This window comes from Bos taurus, chromosome 10, assembly GCF_002263795.3.
Source record: "Bos taurus isolate L1 Dominette 01449 registration number 42190680 breed Hereford chromosome 10, ARS-UCD2.0, whole genome shotgun sequence".
NCBI lineage: Eukaryota > Metazoa > Chordata > Mammalia > Artiodactyla > Bovidae > Bos > Bos taurus.
In genome coordinates this window covers 44,784,216-44,798,343 of record NC_037337.1, presented here as the reverse complement: position 1 = coordinate 44,798,343, position 14,128 = coordinate 44,784,216, and the positions used below count along the sequence as shown (strand labels likewise).

Here is a 14,128-nt window from a genome sequence, read left to right as displayed (position 1 = left end):
ACACCCTGCCTCCAGGCCTCTTTTATCATGGACATGGAGAAACATAGGAATTGTTACTGAGGAAAGGCCTGGGAGCCCGTGACCCCCTTCATTAAAAATAAATTCTGCCTGAATCTCCTGGTTCTAAATAGAAGAGAATGTAGATTTGGGGCAGAACCGAAGGGGAAGGGATTTCCCTTGGCAAATTATTTGCAATTTGTGGATTGGAGCTGACCCAGCTCCAATTCCCACGTCAATGTGAGCGCATTCTAAAATGTGAGCAGCTTATTAAAGAACCAGAGCTGGAGGCGATCCTCCCCCGGGGCTCAGTGGAACAGGAGCAGAGTTAAAACCCACCAGCTTCCTCCTCCCAGTCTCACATCCAGGAACGGCCGAAATTCTCAGCCACGGTTCACTCTAGGGCGACCACTTCCTGCAGCTGTGGGAACAAGAGCCAGCATGTTGACAGTGAGTGTGTGCCTTTCGTGAGGCATGATGAAAAGCCAGCTGTCGTGAGTACTTAAATCAGTGGTCCTCAGACTGTAGCATGCAACCGTGCACGGTCTTAAGTGCCATTGCCAGCAATTCTGAACTAGCCATAGGCTTTCCAAGTGATTCTGAAGCAGGGGATCCAGAGACCACAGTCTGAGAAACAGTGATGAAGTAAACAAATGCACAAACTCCAGGTGGCCCCTTCATCAGAGGTTCAAAGATGCTTTTGTTGCAGGCACACTTCCTGAGGTCCAGCATCTCCTTCTCCAGGCAAGAATACTGGAGTGGGTTGCCATTCCCTATTCCAGGGGATATTCCTGACCCAGGGATTGAACCCGGGTCTCCTGCATTGCAGGCAGATTCTTTACCCTCTGCGCCACCACGGAAGCCCCTGCTTCTTACTCACAGGGCCTATTACTCACTGGCATAATTTGGGGGACATACAGAAGGCTTTCTTGATTGAGAATATCTCCAAGGAGCCATGAATCTAGAGTCCTGAGCATTTATCTTCTCTACTGATTCTTTTAAACCATGAGCAGCTTACGGAGAACAGCACGTTCTCTATTCAATTATTATTATTTTTTTTGTAAAGGAAAAATCCCTGTGTGACATACCCATAGGATGTTCAAGTGTCAATGCAGCTCATCTGTCTTCATAGTCCAGCCTGCCAGTCTGGACTCTTCCCTGTATCTTTTCTCTGTCCCCAGGCACTATTCCCTGGGAGAAAGGCTTTTCAAGAGCCTCATGTGAGTTTTTGCCTCCTTGGGTGCCTTTATTAACAAACCCTAAAGAAAATCCATGGGTTTCTATTTCCTCATCCACCTTGTTATGTGTTATCATCCTTCCCAAATTAACCATAGAATCGCTGTGTGAGGTGGTCCACAGGCTTTCACAATAAAATCAACTGCATATGGAAATGAATCTGAAAATTCCATTTATTAAAACAAATACATTGTCTATGAGGGGGTGAAAGTGTACACATCACATTCAGGTTTTTCTGCTTTAACATTTCTGTATTTCTCTCTCTTTGAAAGATATACTCCATAGATCTTATATAGGAAAAAATGTGAACAGTTCTAGGGCTGGGAAAACATTAATGTATATGTATAATAATTCACCATTGCCAGGAGCAGCTAGAAGCAAATATTAAAAAAAAAAAAGTACAAAAAAATCCCATAAGATAGCCTGCTTGATTTCTCAAAATTCTTTTTGTGATAAGTATACAGAGAAATGGTTTTAAATTTTTCCTTGGTAAGCAATCTCTTTCAAATATTATGAGCAAAGTTAGCCTCAGTTCAAAGTACTTACTCACAAGCTCTGACTTAAATAGCACTTGGTTTAAAATTGAAAGAAAAAAAGAAGAAAGATTTAATACTGAGGATGATACAAGATTGGTTTTTTCCTTAATAGAGTCTGCATTCTAAGTAGAGGGTTATTATTACTGTTTAATGAATTTCATGGCAGATTTTTCATTACTACCCAATATATACATAAATTAGGGCCTTGACTAATTAAGCTAAGCTTTCCTATTAGTCACCCCTTAAGATAAAATTATGCTGGTGAAAATGATTGTTAAATTTCTAAAAGAATTAAAACTCATTAGAGGCATAAGTAATCAAAAGATTATTTCCCCATTAACAAGTAAAAATACCAATAAGTTAAAACTCATATAAAAACTCTGGGATTATAATTCCCTTTTATAGGACATGAAATTATGAATGAGCCAAACATTTTTCTTAAACTTAATTTCAGAATACCTGTGTATTTTCTGCCTTCTTTCTTCCTTAATAAACAAGGTCACATGCAGTTTGACACTGCCTTAACTTTTAATTAACAGAGCTGTATTCCTATGAGTTTTAATTCCATTTTAACTGCTCCAAAGATCTAGCTTTACATGAAAATATAGAGACTCCTTCTGAGAAAAATAAATGGTGTGGATTATAAAAAATATCAGGGTCTTACAATGATGCTTTAATCACCACCAAAGAGTGCTTTATTCACACTTGTTTTTATGTGAACACATATTCAATTCATGTTTTGGCTTATTTTAAAAATATGGTTGGGTTTTAGTTGATTCCACAGTATTAGTAAGCCAATGGTACAATACTATAGTTTAACACTCTGCCAGGGTTTTTCCCCCACTAAATCTTCATCAGAATCCCACTGACTGTAACAAAATCCAAAAGTCTGAACAGAAGTATTTGGTTACAGGAGTGCATTCATGAATTTCACAATGTCTTAATAGTCTCCCTGCCCCCCCCCCCCCAGATATGAGTTTTAATTGAATGTATTTATTGTTTTACCCTCATCCCCATACAAGAAGCTAAGCAAAGTGTTTATCAAGTTTCTTTCAAAATCCATCCCTGGGCAGATTTTTATTTTCTTCCTTCCTTGCCCTCCTTTATTTTTTTTTAATGGGAGGAAGAGAATGGAAAGAGAATAAAATTAATTCAGAAATCGTCTTTTGGAATTTCAAAATAAAAAAAGAGTTGTAAGAGAGCCCTCATCTGCCTAGAAACAACACTGAAAAAAGTGAGAAAGACTTCCAAGTTTCCCATTACTGGTGGACTGGAGCCACAAAGAAAAAAATCACTTTCAACACATCTCTTGGGAAGAGAAGGCTAGAGCTGCAAGGAAGTTGTAAACAAAGGCAGAGAGACTCTAACCAACAAACAGGAGAACAAACACAAAGAAAAGACTCTATTGAGAATTTAGGTGAAAAACAAAGGCTATCTCAGTGGAAAAAAGAGCCAGAACTGCTTCTGGTGGAGCTGCTTGGGGTGGCACCTGACCCTTCCTTGCTGGCATGTGAACAGCTGGATTCTGAGAGTGGATTTGATTTGGAGTAAAGGGTTATTCCTCTTGATACTTGAACAAATGAGGGCCATGTTTTTTCTTGTTAAGAAGAGCACAGAAAGCCTTCTTCACTCTAGAATTTTGGCGACTCAGGGAAAAAGGGAATTTGCTCTGACTCTGTGACCACAGCACTTCCCAACTCAAGGTGAATCTGTGCTTCTGATGCTTGCTGCTACGTGTGCTGCCCTGGATCCTGGTTCAAATCAAAATGCTTTGGATTCTGGAAAATACGTTGAAGAAGCACTGACGCCTCTGTTAACTAGGAGGTATTTTAGGCGTGGCTAAGGCTCTGAAGTCATCTCAGTTTTCAAGATACTGAGTCTTGTCCTCCCTAGCTTTATTTCTCTTTTATTCTTTTTCCAAACTTTATAGTAAAACAACAAAACTTCTGAATGGATGTAACATGGGGACATTTTCATGCAGTATTACTCAAAAACTGTCACAAATATATGAAAGCACCAGTCACAACACATGATTTACTTTTACTTGCAGAATCAAAGCTATCATGTACAAATGTTAGGAATAGTGATCAAAGAACACAGACAACCGGCATTTGTTGTTGTTATTACCATGAGGATAAACCACGGGGAACACCTCTCTCAACCCTTTGGGTGCTCATCCTTCGAGTTCAGTCTTACAGACAAATCCAGCCTATCTCTTCACTACTCTAATGGAGAGGGGTGGAAGGAAGGGTGGGGGAAAAGGGAAAAAGAAAAGAAACAAAGACGAAACATCAACGTCATTGAACCAAACCATGGCTACACTGGGCGACTCAGCTTGTCAAAGGGTATTCTAAAGGCAATATTCATTCCAAGAAGGTCATACATATCTGAGCTCAGGACAGCTGTCTGTTTTAATTTTTATTTTTTTTAAATATGAAGCAGAAACATAAGGTTTGGGGAGGGATAGCAGGAAAGAAATGACATCAATTTTATCTTTACATATTCCCCTCCTCTAGGCAGTTCTCCAGACATCAGATCTCTTAACTTGGGGTGTGGATCAGCTTTCATACTCATAAAGGGGACCAGTTCTTTAAACATGCATAAGCCTGGAGACTCCAGGATGGTTCTCCTCCCTCTCTTTAAATGCTGTGGACTAGAAAGGCGCCCACTTTGCTAAAAACTCTACATCAGTGTCCCTGGAGCCCCGAGGCTCCTCAGGTTCCTCCTGAAGACTTAAAGGATAGCACAGAAAAACTTCTTCTCCCTAAATGGGTTTTCTGAAGCCGGAACAGGTGTCAGGAGGGGATCTTCCTTGGCATGCGCTTCACAGTAGGCCATCAAATCTGCAGCTGCCTTGGACACCTGGAAAAGACGACAAAAACAACCAAAACTTTAGATGAGGCGTCGATGAAGGCGCTGATGCAGGCTCAGTGAGTCAAGGCTCAGACTTGGGTGTCCACGCTGCCTGGGTTCAAGTGAAGCAAGATACTCATCCTCAAAAGCCACTGTTTCCTCATCTGTGAAGAAGGGAGTTGATGATCTTGACCTCACAGGGCTGCTACAAGCAGGTCTGGGATTAGAGTGAGGTGAGTGAGGCACTGAAGGAGGCATTCATGGTCAGGGTCAAGCAAGCATCAACCTTGTATTTGTCCAGGCATCTCCTTAAATTCTGTGCCCCAGGCAGGTTGCTTGCTTCCCTCATCCCAGTCCCAGCCCTGGCTGCAAGGGCTTAGGAGGTAAACCACACACATCATTTAGTGCCTAGAACACCATAAGCTTTTCACACAGGCTATCCATTATTATCATTCTGTAGTTGTGTCTCTCTGCTTCAAAAATTGAGCTAGGGATGCCTAAAGCCATGTTGATTTCTTTTTAACAAACACGTGAGAGGTATTATACATGTACTCACACAACTTTATATATATGATAATATTATATGTAATGTATTACACATATTATATGTGTTACTTCAACCAAGTATCACATGCTTTAAGGAATTCCACTGGGAGGCGGGTCAGTGATCTCAGTGATGCTGTCATTTCTCACATTTCTGTAGCTCCTTGTTGAATGTCTTCTGGAGTACCTTCCTTTGATGAGCTTTGACAGTGGCAAATTTTCACTATTGAAGGGGAATTTAATATGAGGAAATAAATTACAAGTCATTTGTAACTGCATCTTGGGCCTAGGTGGATGATGATCTACCCAGAGAATGCCATCTAGAGGTCAAAAACCATAAAGTCAAGAGTCAGTCTCTTACAAGACATAATACACTTGCTCTAGAAATCAATACAAACATTTCCCTACATCAGTGTACTACCACAACAGCAACTCAAAGTGACTACTGGAAGATAGTCCTAAGAGTGGGGAGACAGGATTATTTCTGAAAAGATTCATTGCCCCTGCTACATGTGGCTTATACATACCCAACAAAGGCATCAGACTTGCTCAATGAGACATAAGCAGAAGTGATATGAGTCACTTTGGGGCAGAGACTTCAAGAACTAATGCATAGTTTGCCATCAAAGTCTTAAACACAACTGATTTTTGTATGTTGATTTTTTTAATCTGCTACTGAGTTCATATATTAGTTCTAACAGGTTTTTTTTCTTTTTTGAGGGGGTGACATTATTAGGATTTCTCTACGTAAGATCATCATCTGCAAACAGAGACAATTTTACTTTTTTGGTTTTGGTTTCAATACCTTTTATTTATTTTTTCCTTCCTGGTTATTCTGGCTAGGACCTCCAGTACTACGCTAAATACAATCATGAGAGTGGGTAACCTTGTCTTGCTTCTGATCTTACCAGAAAAACTTTTAATCTTTTAACATTGAGTATGATGTCATCTGTGGGCTTGATATATATGGACTTTATTATGTTGAAGTGCATTCCTTCTATACCCAATTTATTGATAATTATTAACATGAAAGGATGTTGTATTTTGTTAAATTTTCTCTCGTATCTAATGAGATGCTCATGTGATTTTTATTTTTCATTCTATTAATGTGATGTAGCACATAATGTGCTGTTGAGTTTGGTTTGCTAATATTTTCGTTGAGAATTTTAGCATTCATATTCATCAGGGAGATAAGCTTACAGTTTTCTTATAGTGTCCTTACGTGGCTTTCATATCAGGGTAATGCTGACCTTGTAAAATTAATTTGGAAGTGTTCTCTCCTCTTCAGTTTTTTGGAAGAGTTTTAGAAGAATTGGCATTAATTTTTTTAAATGTTGGGTAGAATTTACCAGGAAAGTCGTCTGGTCTTGAGATTTTCTTTGGTGAGAATTTTCGATTACTGATTCAATCTCCTTACTGGTAATTGGTCTGTTCAGATTTTCTATTTCTTTTTCAAAGATTCAGTCTTGGTAAGTTACATGTTTCTAGAAACTTATCCATGTCTTTTAGATTATCCAATTTGTTGCATTTAATGATTCATAGTAGTCTCTTATGATCCTTTGGATTTCTGTGATATCAGTTATAATGTCTCCTCTTTCATTTCCAGTTTTACTTCTTTGCGTTTTTTTTTTTTTTTTTCCTTAGTCTAGCTAAAGGTTTGTTAATTTTGTTTAACTTTTCCAAAAAATAGCGCTTAGCTTTGCTGACTTTTGTCCTTCTGGTCTTTATTTCATTTATTTCTGCTTTGATCTTTGTTTTTGCTTCCTTTCATGAACTTTGTGCTTGAAATTGGTTCCTAGTTACTTGAGGTATAAAGTTAGGTTGTTTATTTGATACCTTTTAAAATGTTTTTCTTAACACAGGTGTTTATCACTATAAACTTCCCTCTTAGAACTGTTTTTGCTGCATCCCATGTGTTTTGATATGTTGTGTTTCCTTTTTTTTTTTAAATTTGTTTCAGGGTACCTTTTAACTTTTCATTTCTCCTTTGATCCACTGGCTGGTTGTTTACAAGTGTGTTTTAAAATTTCTGCATATTGGTGAACTTTCCAGTTTTATTCCTGTTACTGATTTTTAGTTTCAAACAGTTGTGATTGGAAAAGAGTCTTGGTATGATTTCAGCCTTCTTAAATTTGCCAAGACTTGTTTTATGATCTGTCATTTGACCTATCCAAGAGAATGTTCTGTGTGCACTTAAGAAGAATGTATGTTCTGAAGCTGTTGGATGCAACGTCCTATATGTGTTTTAGGTTCACTTGGTCTAAAGTAGACCAAGTAGAGTTCAAGTTCAACATTTCCTTATTGATTTTCTGTCTGGATGATCTTCCCATTGTTGAAAGTAAGGTAGTAAAGTTTCCAACTATGATTGTATTATCTGTTTCTCTGTTTAGTTCTGTTAATATGTGCTTAATGTATTTAGGCACTCTGATTTTGGATGTGTATATATTTATAATTGTTGTATCCTTTTAGTAAATTGACCTATATATCATTATATAATAAATTTCTTTGTCTTTTGTTATAAGTTTTGGCTTAAATCCTCACTGTTTAATAGGCATTACATTGATTATTAAAGTATTTTTATTGTGTTTCTATTTTGTTACAGACATTAAGTTTTCTCTACTGATCTGTTATCCTCCTTTTATAGAGTAAAAATCGCAGGAGTGGTTCAGTGTCATATAGCAAAGTATGCTTCAGAAAAAGAATTTGAACATTAACGTTTAGCCATTAAGCCACAGCCATCTATATACAAACAACTCCAACAGCCTTCTACATACAAACTACTCAAATGCAGGGCTAGTTCCAAAGGTCAATTGAAATTCTTTGTGCATCTTTTTGAAATGCTATTATGACAGAATGAAAGGAAACAGCCTGTTCTTGTCTTAGCTCCTCTAAATGAAAGCAAAGAACAGACTTTTAGAATCTCAATTACTTTTATTGTTTTCGTTTTTTAATTGTTTGAGGCATAGTCATTATTATGCAAGCAGCAGAGACTAGACAATAGTAATGTCTAAAACTTCCTTGTTAACAAGAGATACAGCAGTGTCCCTACTCGTTTGCAATGCTCACACACAAATGTGCAGCAGGAGTTTTCAGTCTTTTAATGGTACAGAAAGCACTATACTGGGCAAAATTTAACATATTATTGAGAGAGGAATTTTTGCAGACGCTAATGCCTGTGGCTGGTGATTTGTTATGTAAGGGAAGACTGAAACTTCTCTGGTCTATAACATTTGGATAACAAGAGATGAAATTAATATGTCTCTGGTTAATAATGTGTTAATAGCTTAGAGTTGCTCAGATCTTGTATTTGAACACTTGATTCTGAACAATTTCCTTCTGAAAATATAATATGTGTTTTATCATGTTTCCTCAACTAGATTGCAATCTCCTGTGGGTGACGGTCCAATACAATGTCAGAATCCTAGCAGTAATTAGAATAATGGCTAATATTTATCTGCCCTTGATACATGTTACTTTACACACAGTATTTTATTTAATCCTTAAAACAACACTATAGGTCACAAGCTATTATTATTATCCTCACTTTTAATATGTGAAGCTGAGGTTTCATTAGGTGTTTGCCCTAGTTCTCACAGCTCGTGAGTACCACAGTCATGAGTCTTAGTGTTCTTGACTTAATTTTTAGGAATGCTCTTTCTTTCTAATTCTTAGTATTATCCTTTATCCTTACCTTTCAATGAGTTACAGCAATAGCCTGCCTGGCAAATCTTCTGGCTTTCTAACCATCCCTGCTAACATTTCTCATAGAGATTCTTTCACATTTCACGTTCCTAGGTCTAGTTCTTCCATGAAGATTTCCCCAATAACTTTAGGTAACCTCTCTCTTTTCTGTTCTGTTGATTGTTCCTACTAAAATATCTTACATTTTAGAGATGATCAAGATGCAGAGTAGGTGGACCTGGAACTTATCTCCCACCACAAACACATCAAAAATACATCTACATGTGGCACTGAAAACTAACTGGAAACTGGCAAAGTCTCCTATACAACCAAGGCTGAAAGAAGGATCTACACAGAATCGGGTAGGAAGGGAAGAGAAGCAATCAGGTCAGGACCTGTGGCTCAGGCAGGGGACTCAGAAGAAAAGGGAGATTACCGGAGTAGAGATCCTCCCTGGGGAATAAATGGTTCAAGCTACATATTACAGGCACGAGTCCTGAGGTCTGGCCCAGTGAAGACAAGCTCCCTTGACTGATTGGATGACTGGGAGGACTAACATGAGGGCTGTGGGAAGCCCAGACTCTGTCTACTTGGGAGGAATGCATGTACGCACTCACTTTCTCCTGAAGCAGAGTGGAGAGGGCTGATTGAAATTGCACTGGTGGCTGGTTGGTTTCCCATGACTGCCCCAGAGCACCCCAGCTTGAGCTGAGTGAATGTTCCAGTCCTGTTTAATTCATGTCATAGCTCTACGCTGGAGTGAGGGCTGCATGACAGAGAGAACTCTGCTCTAAGACACAGAGGTGGTTCTGACCAGAAGCGCTGTGTGAGCAGGGCGGGGGCAGCCATTACTGGCACTCTCAGAGGCAGTGCATCAGAAGCAGCCTTGAACTCTGAGGCTAGACCACAGTAGCTTGTACCCTGACAGATGTCGAGAGCCCAAATGGGCCCCTCTTGCTCCAGCACTGCTCCCAAGGGTGCTGATGCTGGGATAGGGGACAGTTCACACTTCAAGGGAATAGAGCCCGCTTGGACCTGACCCTCAGAGCTTCTGCTCCAGCAACTTGGAACCTGCCTGCACCCCCATTAGGGCAGTAACAGCCACTGAGCAGGTGGGAAGCCCTGGCTTCCCCCTCGCCCTTATCCTCTTCACCTCCAACCCTACCCTCCTACCAAGGTGACAGCTGCCAGAACACCCTGAGGAAAGATGTGACTTGTGTTCATGCCAAATCCAGCTCTCCTACCAAAGCCATTGAGTACACGCACACTGTATAGGGATGCTCCCATAAAAACATCTCAGATTTGTCCCCTTATTGTCACCTCTTCTGAAAATGCCTTAGTCCAAGCCTCCATCTTCTTTTTTACAGTTACTAAAACAATCTCTTAACTAAAAATTTCCAAGGGATCTTTTATAGACTGAATGCTTGTGTCTCCTCCCCACACTCCTAATTTATGTTGAAATATAATCTCCAATGTCATGGTGTTTGGAGTTGGGGCCTTTGGCGGGTGATTAGGTCATGAGGGGCTTCCCTGGTAGCTCAGCTGGTAAAGAATCCACCCGCAATGCAGGAGACCCCAGTTCACTTTCAATTCCTGGGTTGAGAAGATTCCCTGGAGAAGGGATAGGCTATCCATTTCAATACTGTAGCCTGGAGAATTCCATGGACAGAAGAGCCTGGCAGGCTACAGTCCATGGGGTTGCAAAGAGTCTGACATGACTGAATGACTTTCATTTTCATTTTTAGGTCATGAGAGTAGAGCCCTCATGAATGGAATTAGCCCTCTCTTATAAAAAGAGACCCCAGAGAACTCCCTTGCCCCTTTACCCATGTGAGGTCATAGAGAGAAGACAGTCTTCTATGAACCAGGAAACAGCCTCTTACTAGATGTCACATCTATGGTACCTTGATCTTGGACTTCTAGCCTCCAGAACTATGAGGAATAAATTTCTGTTGTTCATAAGCCACCTGCTGCTGCTGCTAAGTCACTTCAGTCGTGTCCGACTCTGTGTGACCCCATAGATGGCAGCCCACCAGGCTCCACCGTCCCTGGGATTCTCCAGGCAAGAACATTAGAGTGGGTTGCCATTTCCTTCTCCAATGCATGAAAGTGAAAAGTGAAAATGAAGTCGCTCAGTCGTGTCCAACTCTTAGCGACCCCATGGACTGCAGCCTACCAGGCTCCTCCGTCCATGGGATTTTCCAGGCAAGAGTACTGGAGTGGGTTGCCATTGCCTTCTCCAGTGCAGGAAAGTGAAAAGTGAAAGTGAAGTCGCTCAGTCATGTCCGACTCTTAGCGACCCCATGGACTGCAGCCTACCAGGCTCCTCCGTCCATGGGATTTTCCAGGCAAGAGTACTGGAGTGGGGTGTTATCGCCTTCTCCGTCATAAGCCACCTAGTGTATGGCATTCTTTTATAGTAGCTCAAACGGACTAAGACGGGCTTGATGAACTGAATTCAGGGTGTGGTCTGTGAAGTTCAAAGATAAAAAAAAATGACATTGTTATTTCCACCAATCTCAAATGGAAATCTAACGTTTCTTTCCATTATAGATGTAGACAATACAAGTAGCATTAACAGTTTCTGTGATTTAGTCATCAATAAAAATCAGACATTTTCCATCATATTAGTTAGTATAGATATACCAACATTTTATGTTCTTTCATTTTGTAAGTCCTTAGCCACTCTTATATCCTACCAAATCAGTTAATAAAGAAGTATATATGTTTAACTGTATCACAAAAGTTTTCCTAAAAATATTCTGACGAACTATATTTTAATATAATTCATTTCCTTTGTAATTTAAAAACATTCTGAGAAGGAGACCATATGCTTCAGCAGTCAGCCAAACAAGTTTAGGGGCACAAAAAATTTTAAGAATCTCAGCTGTATATAACTTCTCTTTTACAACTGTGCCAGGAGTAGTATTCTCCATACTGCAGCTAGAAAAATAGTTTTAAATATAAATTGGCTCATATCACTCCCTATTTAAAACTTTCAAGAGCTTCTCATTGTACTTTGTAGAAAGCCAAGACATCACAAAAACAGCCTGTGGGTCCTGCCTACTTTTGCCATCTCTCCAATTTCACGTGGTAGCATTTTCCTCTCCCATACCAGTCTCCTCTAATTTTGTGAAAGCTCCAAGTTCTTTTCTGCCTCGAAGCTTCACACATACAAGTCCCTGGAACACTCTTCTCCCCATCTCCTCACCAGGCTGGCTCCTCCTCTCTCTTTAGAAGTCAGTTGAAATATTGCCTCTTTGCAGAGTCTTGACTGATTATCTTATCCAGTAACGATGAGGTCATCACTTTCCTCACCTATTCTGTCTCCCCACTCTTTTCCTTCATGGAAAAATACTTATCACGATTTATAATTACAACTCTCGCTTGTTTATTTGATGATTGACATTTCCCTTCAGGCATTTGGCTTTCTGAAAGTGGGAATCATATCTATTTTATTCACCACTATGTCATCAGTGCCAGCACATAGGAAAGACTCAAATAACTGCTGAAAAAGTTCTCAAATATAATCTTAATCAACAAATACTCCATTCAAATAATATTTACTGAGTACCTAACATGCTAGTCACAGTTCTGGAAGGTTGAAATAATTACGGAACAAAATAAAAATTCCCGTCCTTGCAGAACTAATGTAGTATTCTAGACTTCCAATTTTGACTATGATGGAGGAACAGGGACTAATTAAACCCTCCTGCTTTAACTTAAAAACTGGAAAAAAAAATGAACAAATTTTTTTAAAACATTAGACAGTAGGCAACAGAGGACAGTTATCCCTGAGAGAAGGGAGGCAAGATAAGCCCCATGTCCCAGCTTACTGCTTGAAAAGATTTCTAGGCCACAGCACAGGGAGGGGCTACCCAAACAGATTTCAGAAACCTCTTTGAGTTGATGAGGGAGTGACAGAGAAGAAAAACCTACACACACACACACACACACACACAAACACACACACTGGAGAGAGAGAGAGAGAGAGAAAGAGAGCAAGCACGCACTCTGGAGGCCTCCAGAGGATTCCTTTTGAGTCTTTGGCTGAATACTGATCAGCACATATGTGGGAGAAAACTGCTTGAGACTACGAAATGAATTTCAGAAAGGATCAAGTGAAGTAGTCCCCGGTGATCACACACAGCTGGAGTAGTTTCTGTCTCTACTGGACAGAGTAGAAAGATCTCATACACGTAGGGGACTGATGAGTTTTAGGAAGGGTATCTTCAGTAGGAAGGGTATCTTCAGTAGTGGTGCCAAGTAGGCCTTGACTAACGGCTGAGGCGGTTAGTCACCTATCAAAGTTCAAAAGAACAGATCAAAATGTTTCTGAGTTATTTAACTGGACCACAGAACAAAACCTCCAAATATTTAAAGACTACAAAAACTTCCAGTATGCCACACACACACACACAAAAATTCACAAATTGTGGAATATAATAAAAAAATCCAGGCATACAAATAAGTAGGAGAAAAACATATTCCATAATGAGGAAAAAATTAATACAAATTAATTAATCCAAAAATGAGGAGAAAAAGATGCAGAATTGACATAAATGATAAAATAAATAGATAAGGATGCTGTTAAAATAGCTATTGTAAATATTGTCTACATGACCAAGGAAATAGAGGAAAGCAAAATATGATTAAAAGAGACATCAGTTCAGTTCAGTTCAGTCACTTAGTCGTGTCTGATTCTTTGCAACCCCATGAACTGCAGCACGCCAGGCCTCCCTGTCCATCACCAACTCCTGGAGTTCACTTAAAACTCATGTCCATCGAGTCGGTGATGCCATCCAGTCATCTCATCCTTTGTCGTTCCCTTCTCCTCCTGCCCCCAATCCCTCCCAGCATCAGAGTCTTTTCCAATGAATCAACTCTTTGCATGAGGTGGCCAAAGTACTGGAGTTTCAGCTTCAACATCAGTCCCTCCAAAGAAATCCCAGGACTGATCTCCTTTAGGATGGACTTGTTGGATCTCCTTGCAGTCCAAGGGACTCTCAAGAGTCTTCTCCAACACCACAGTTCAAAAGCATCAATTCTTCAGTGCTCAGCCTTCTTCACAGTCCAACTCTCACATCCATACATGACCACTGGACAAACCATAGCTTTGACTAGACAGACCTTTTTTGGCAAAGTAATGTCTCTGTTTTTTAATATGCTATCTAGGTGGAAGATATTAAAAAGGCCCAAATCAATTTTTTAGTGATAAAAAGCACACTGGATGGAATTAGCACCAATTAGACATTGCAGAAGAAAAGATTAATAATGAACTT

At 39.8% G+C, this 14,128-nt stretch overlaps 1 protein-coding gene across 8 annotated transcripts in view; it reads right to left on the bottom strand.

The window, feature by feature from the left end:
* Positions 1 to 1,388: 1,388 nt before the first annotated feature.
* The window catches only part of GNG2 (G protein subunit gamma 2), a 137,200-nt gene continuing 124,460 nt past the window's right edge, over positions 1,389 to 14,128 (bottom strand). For 7 of the 8 annotated variants that reach the window (XM_059890193.1, XM_059890194.1, XM_059890195.1 and 4 more), the window contains one exon: positions 1,389 to 4,631. In XM_059890193.1, the coding sequence (XP_059746176.1) occupies positions 4,503 to 4,631 (129 nt within the window). In that variant the 3' untranslated portion in view covers positions 1,389 to 4,502. 8 annotated transcript variants of the gene reach the window in all.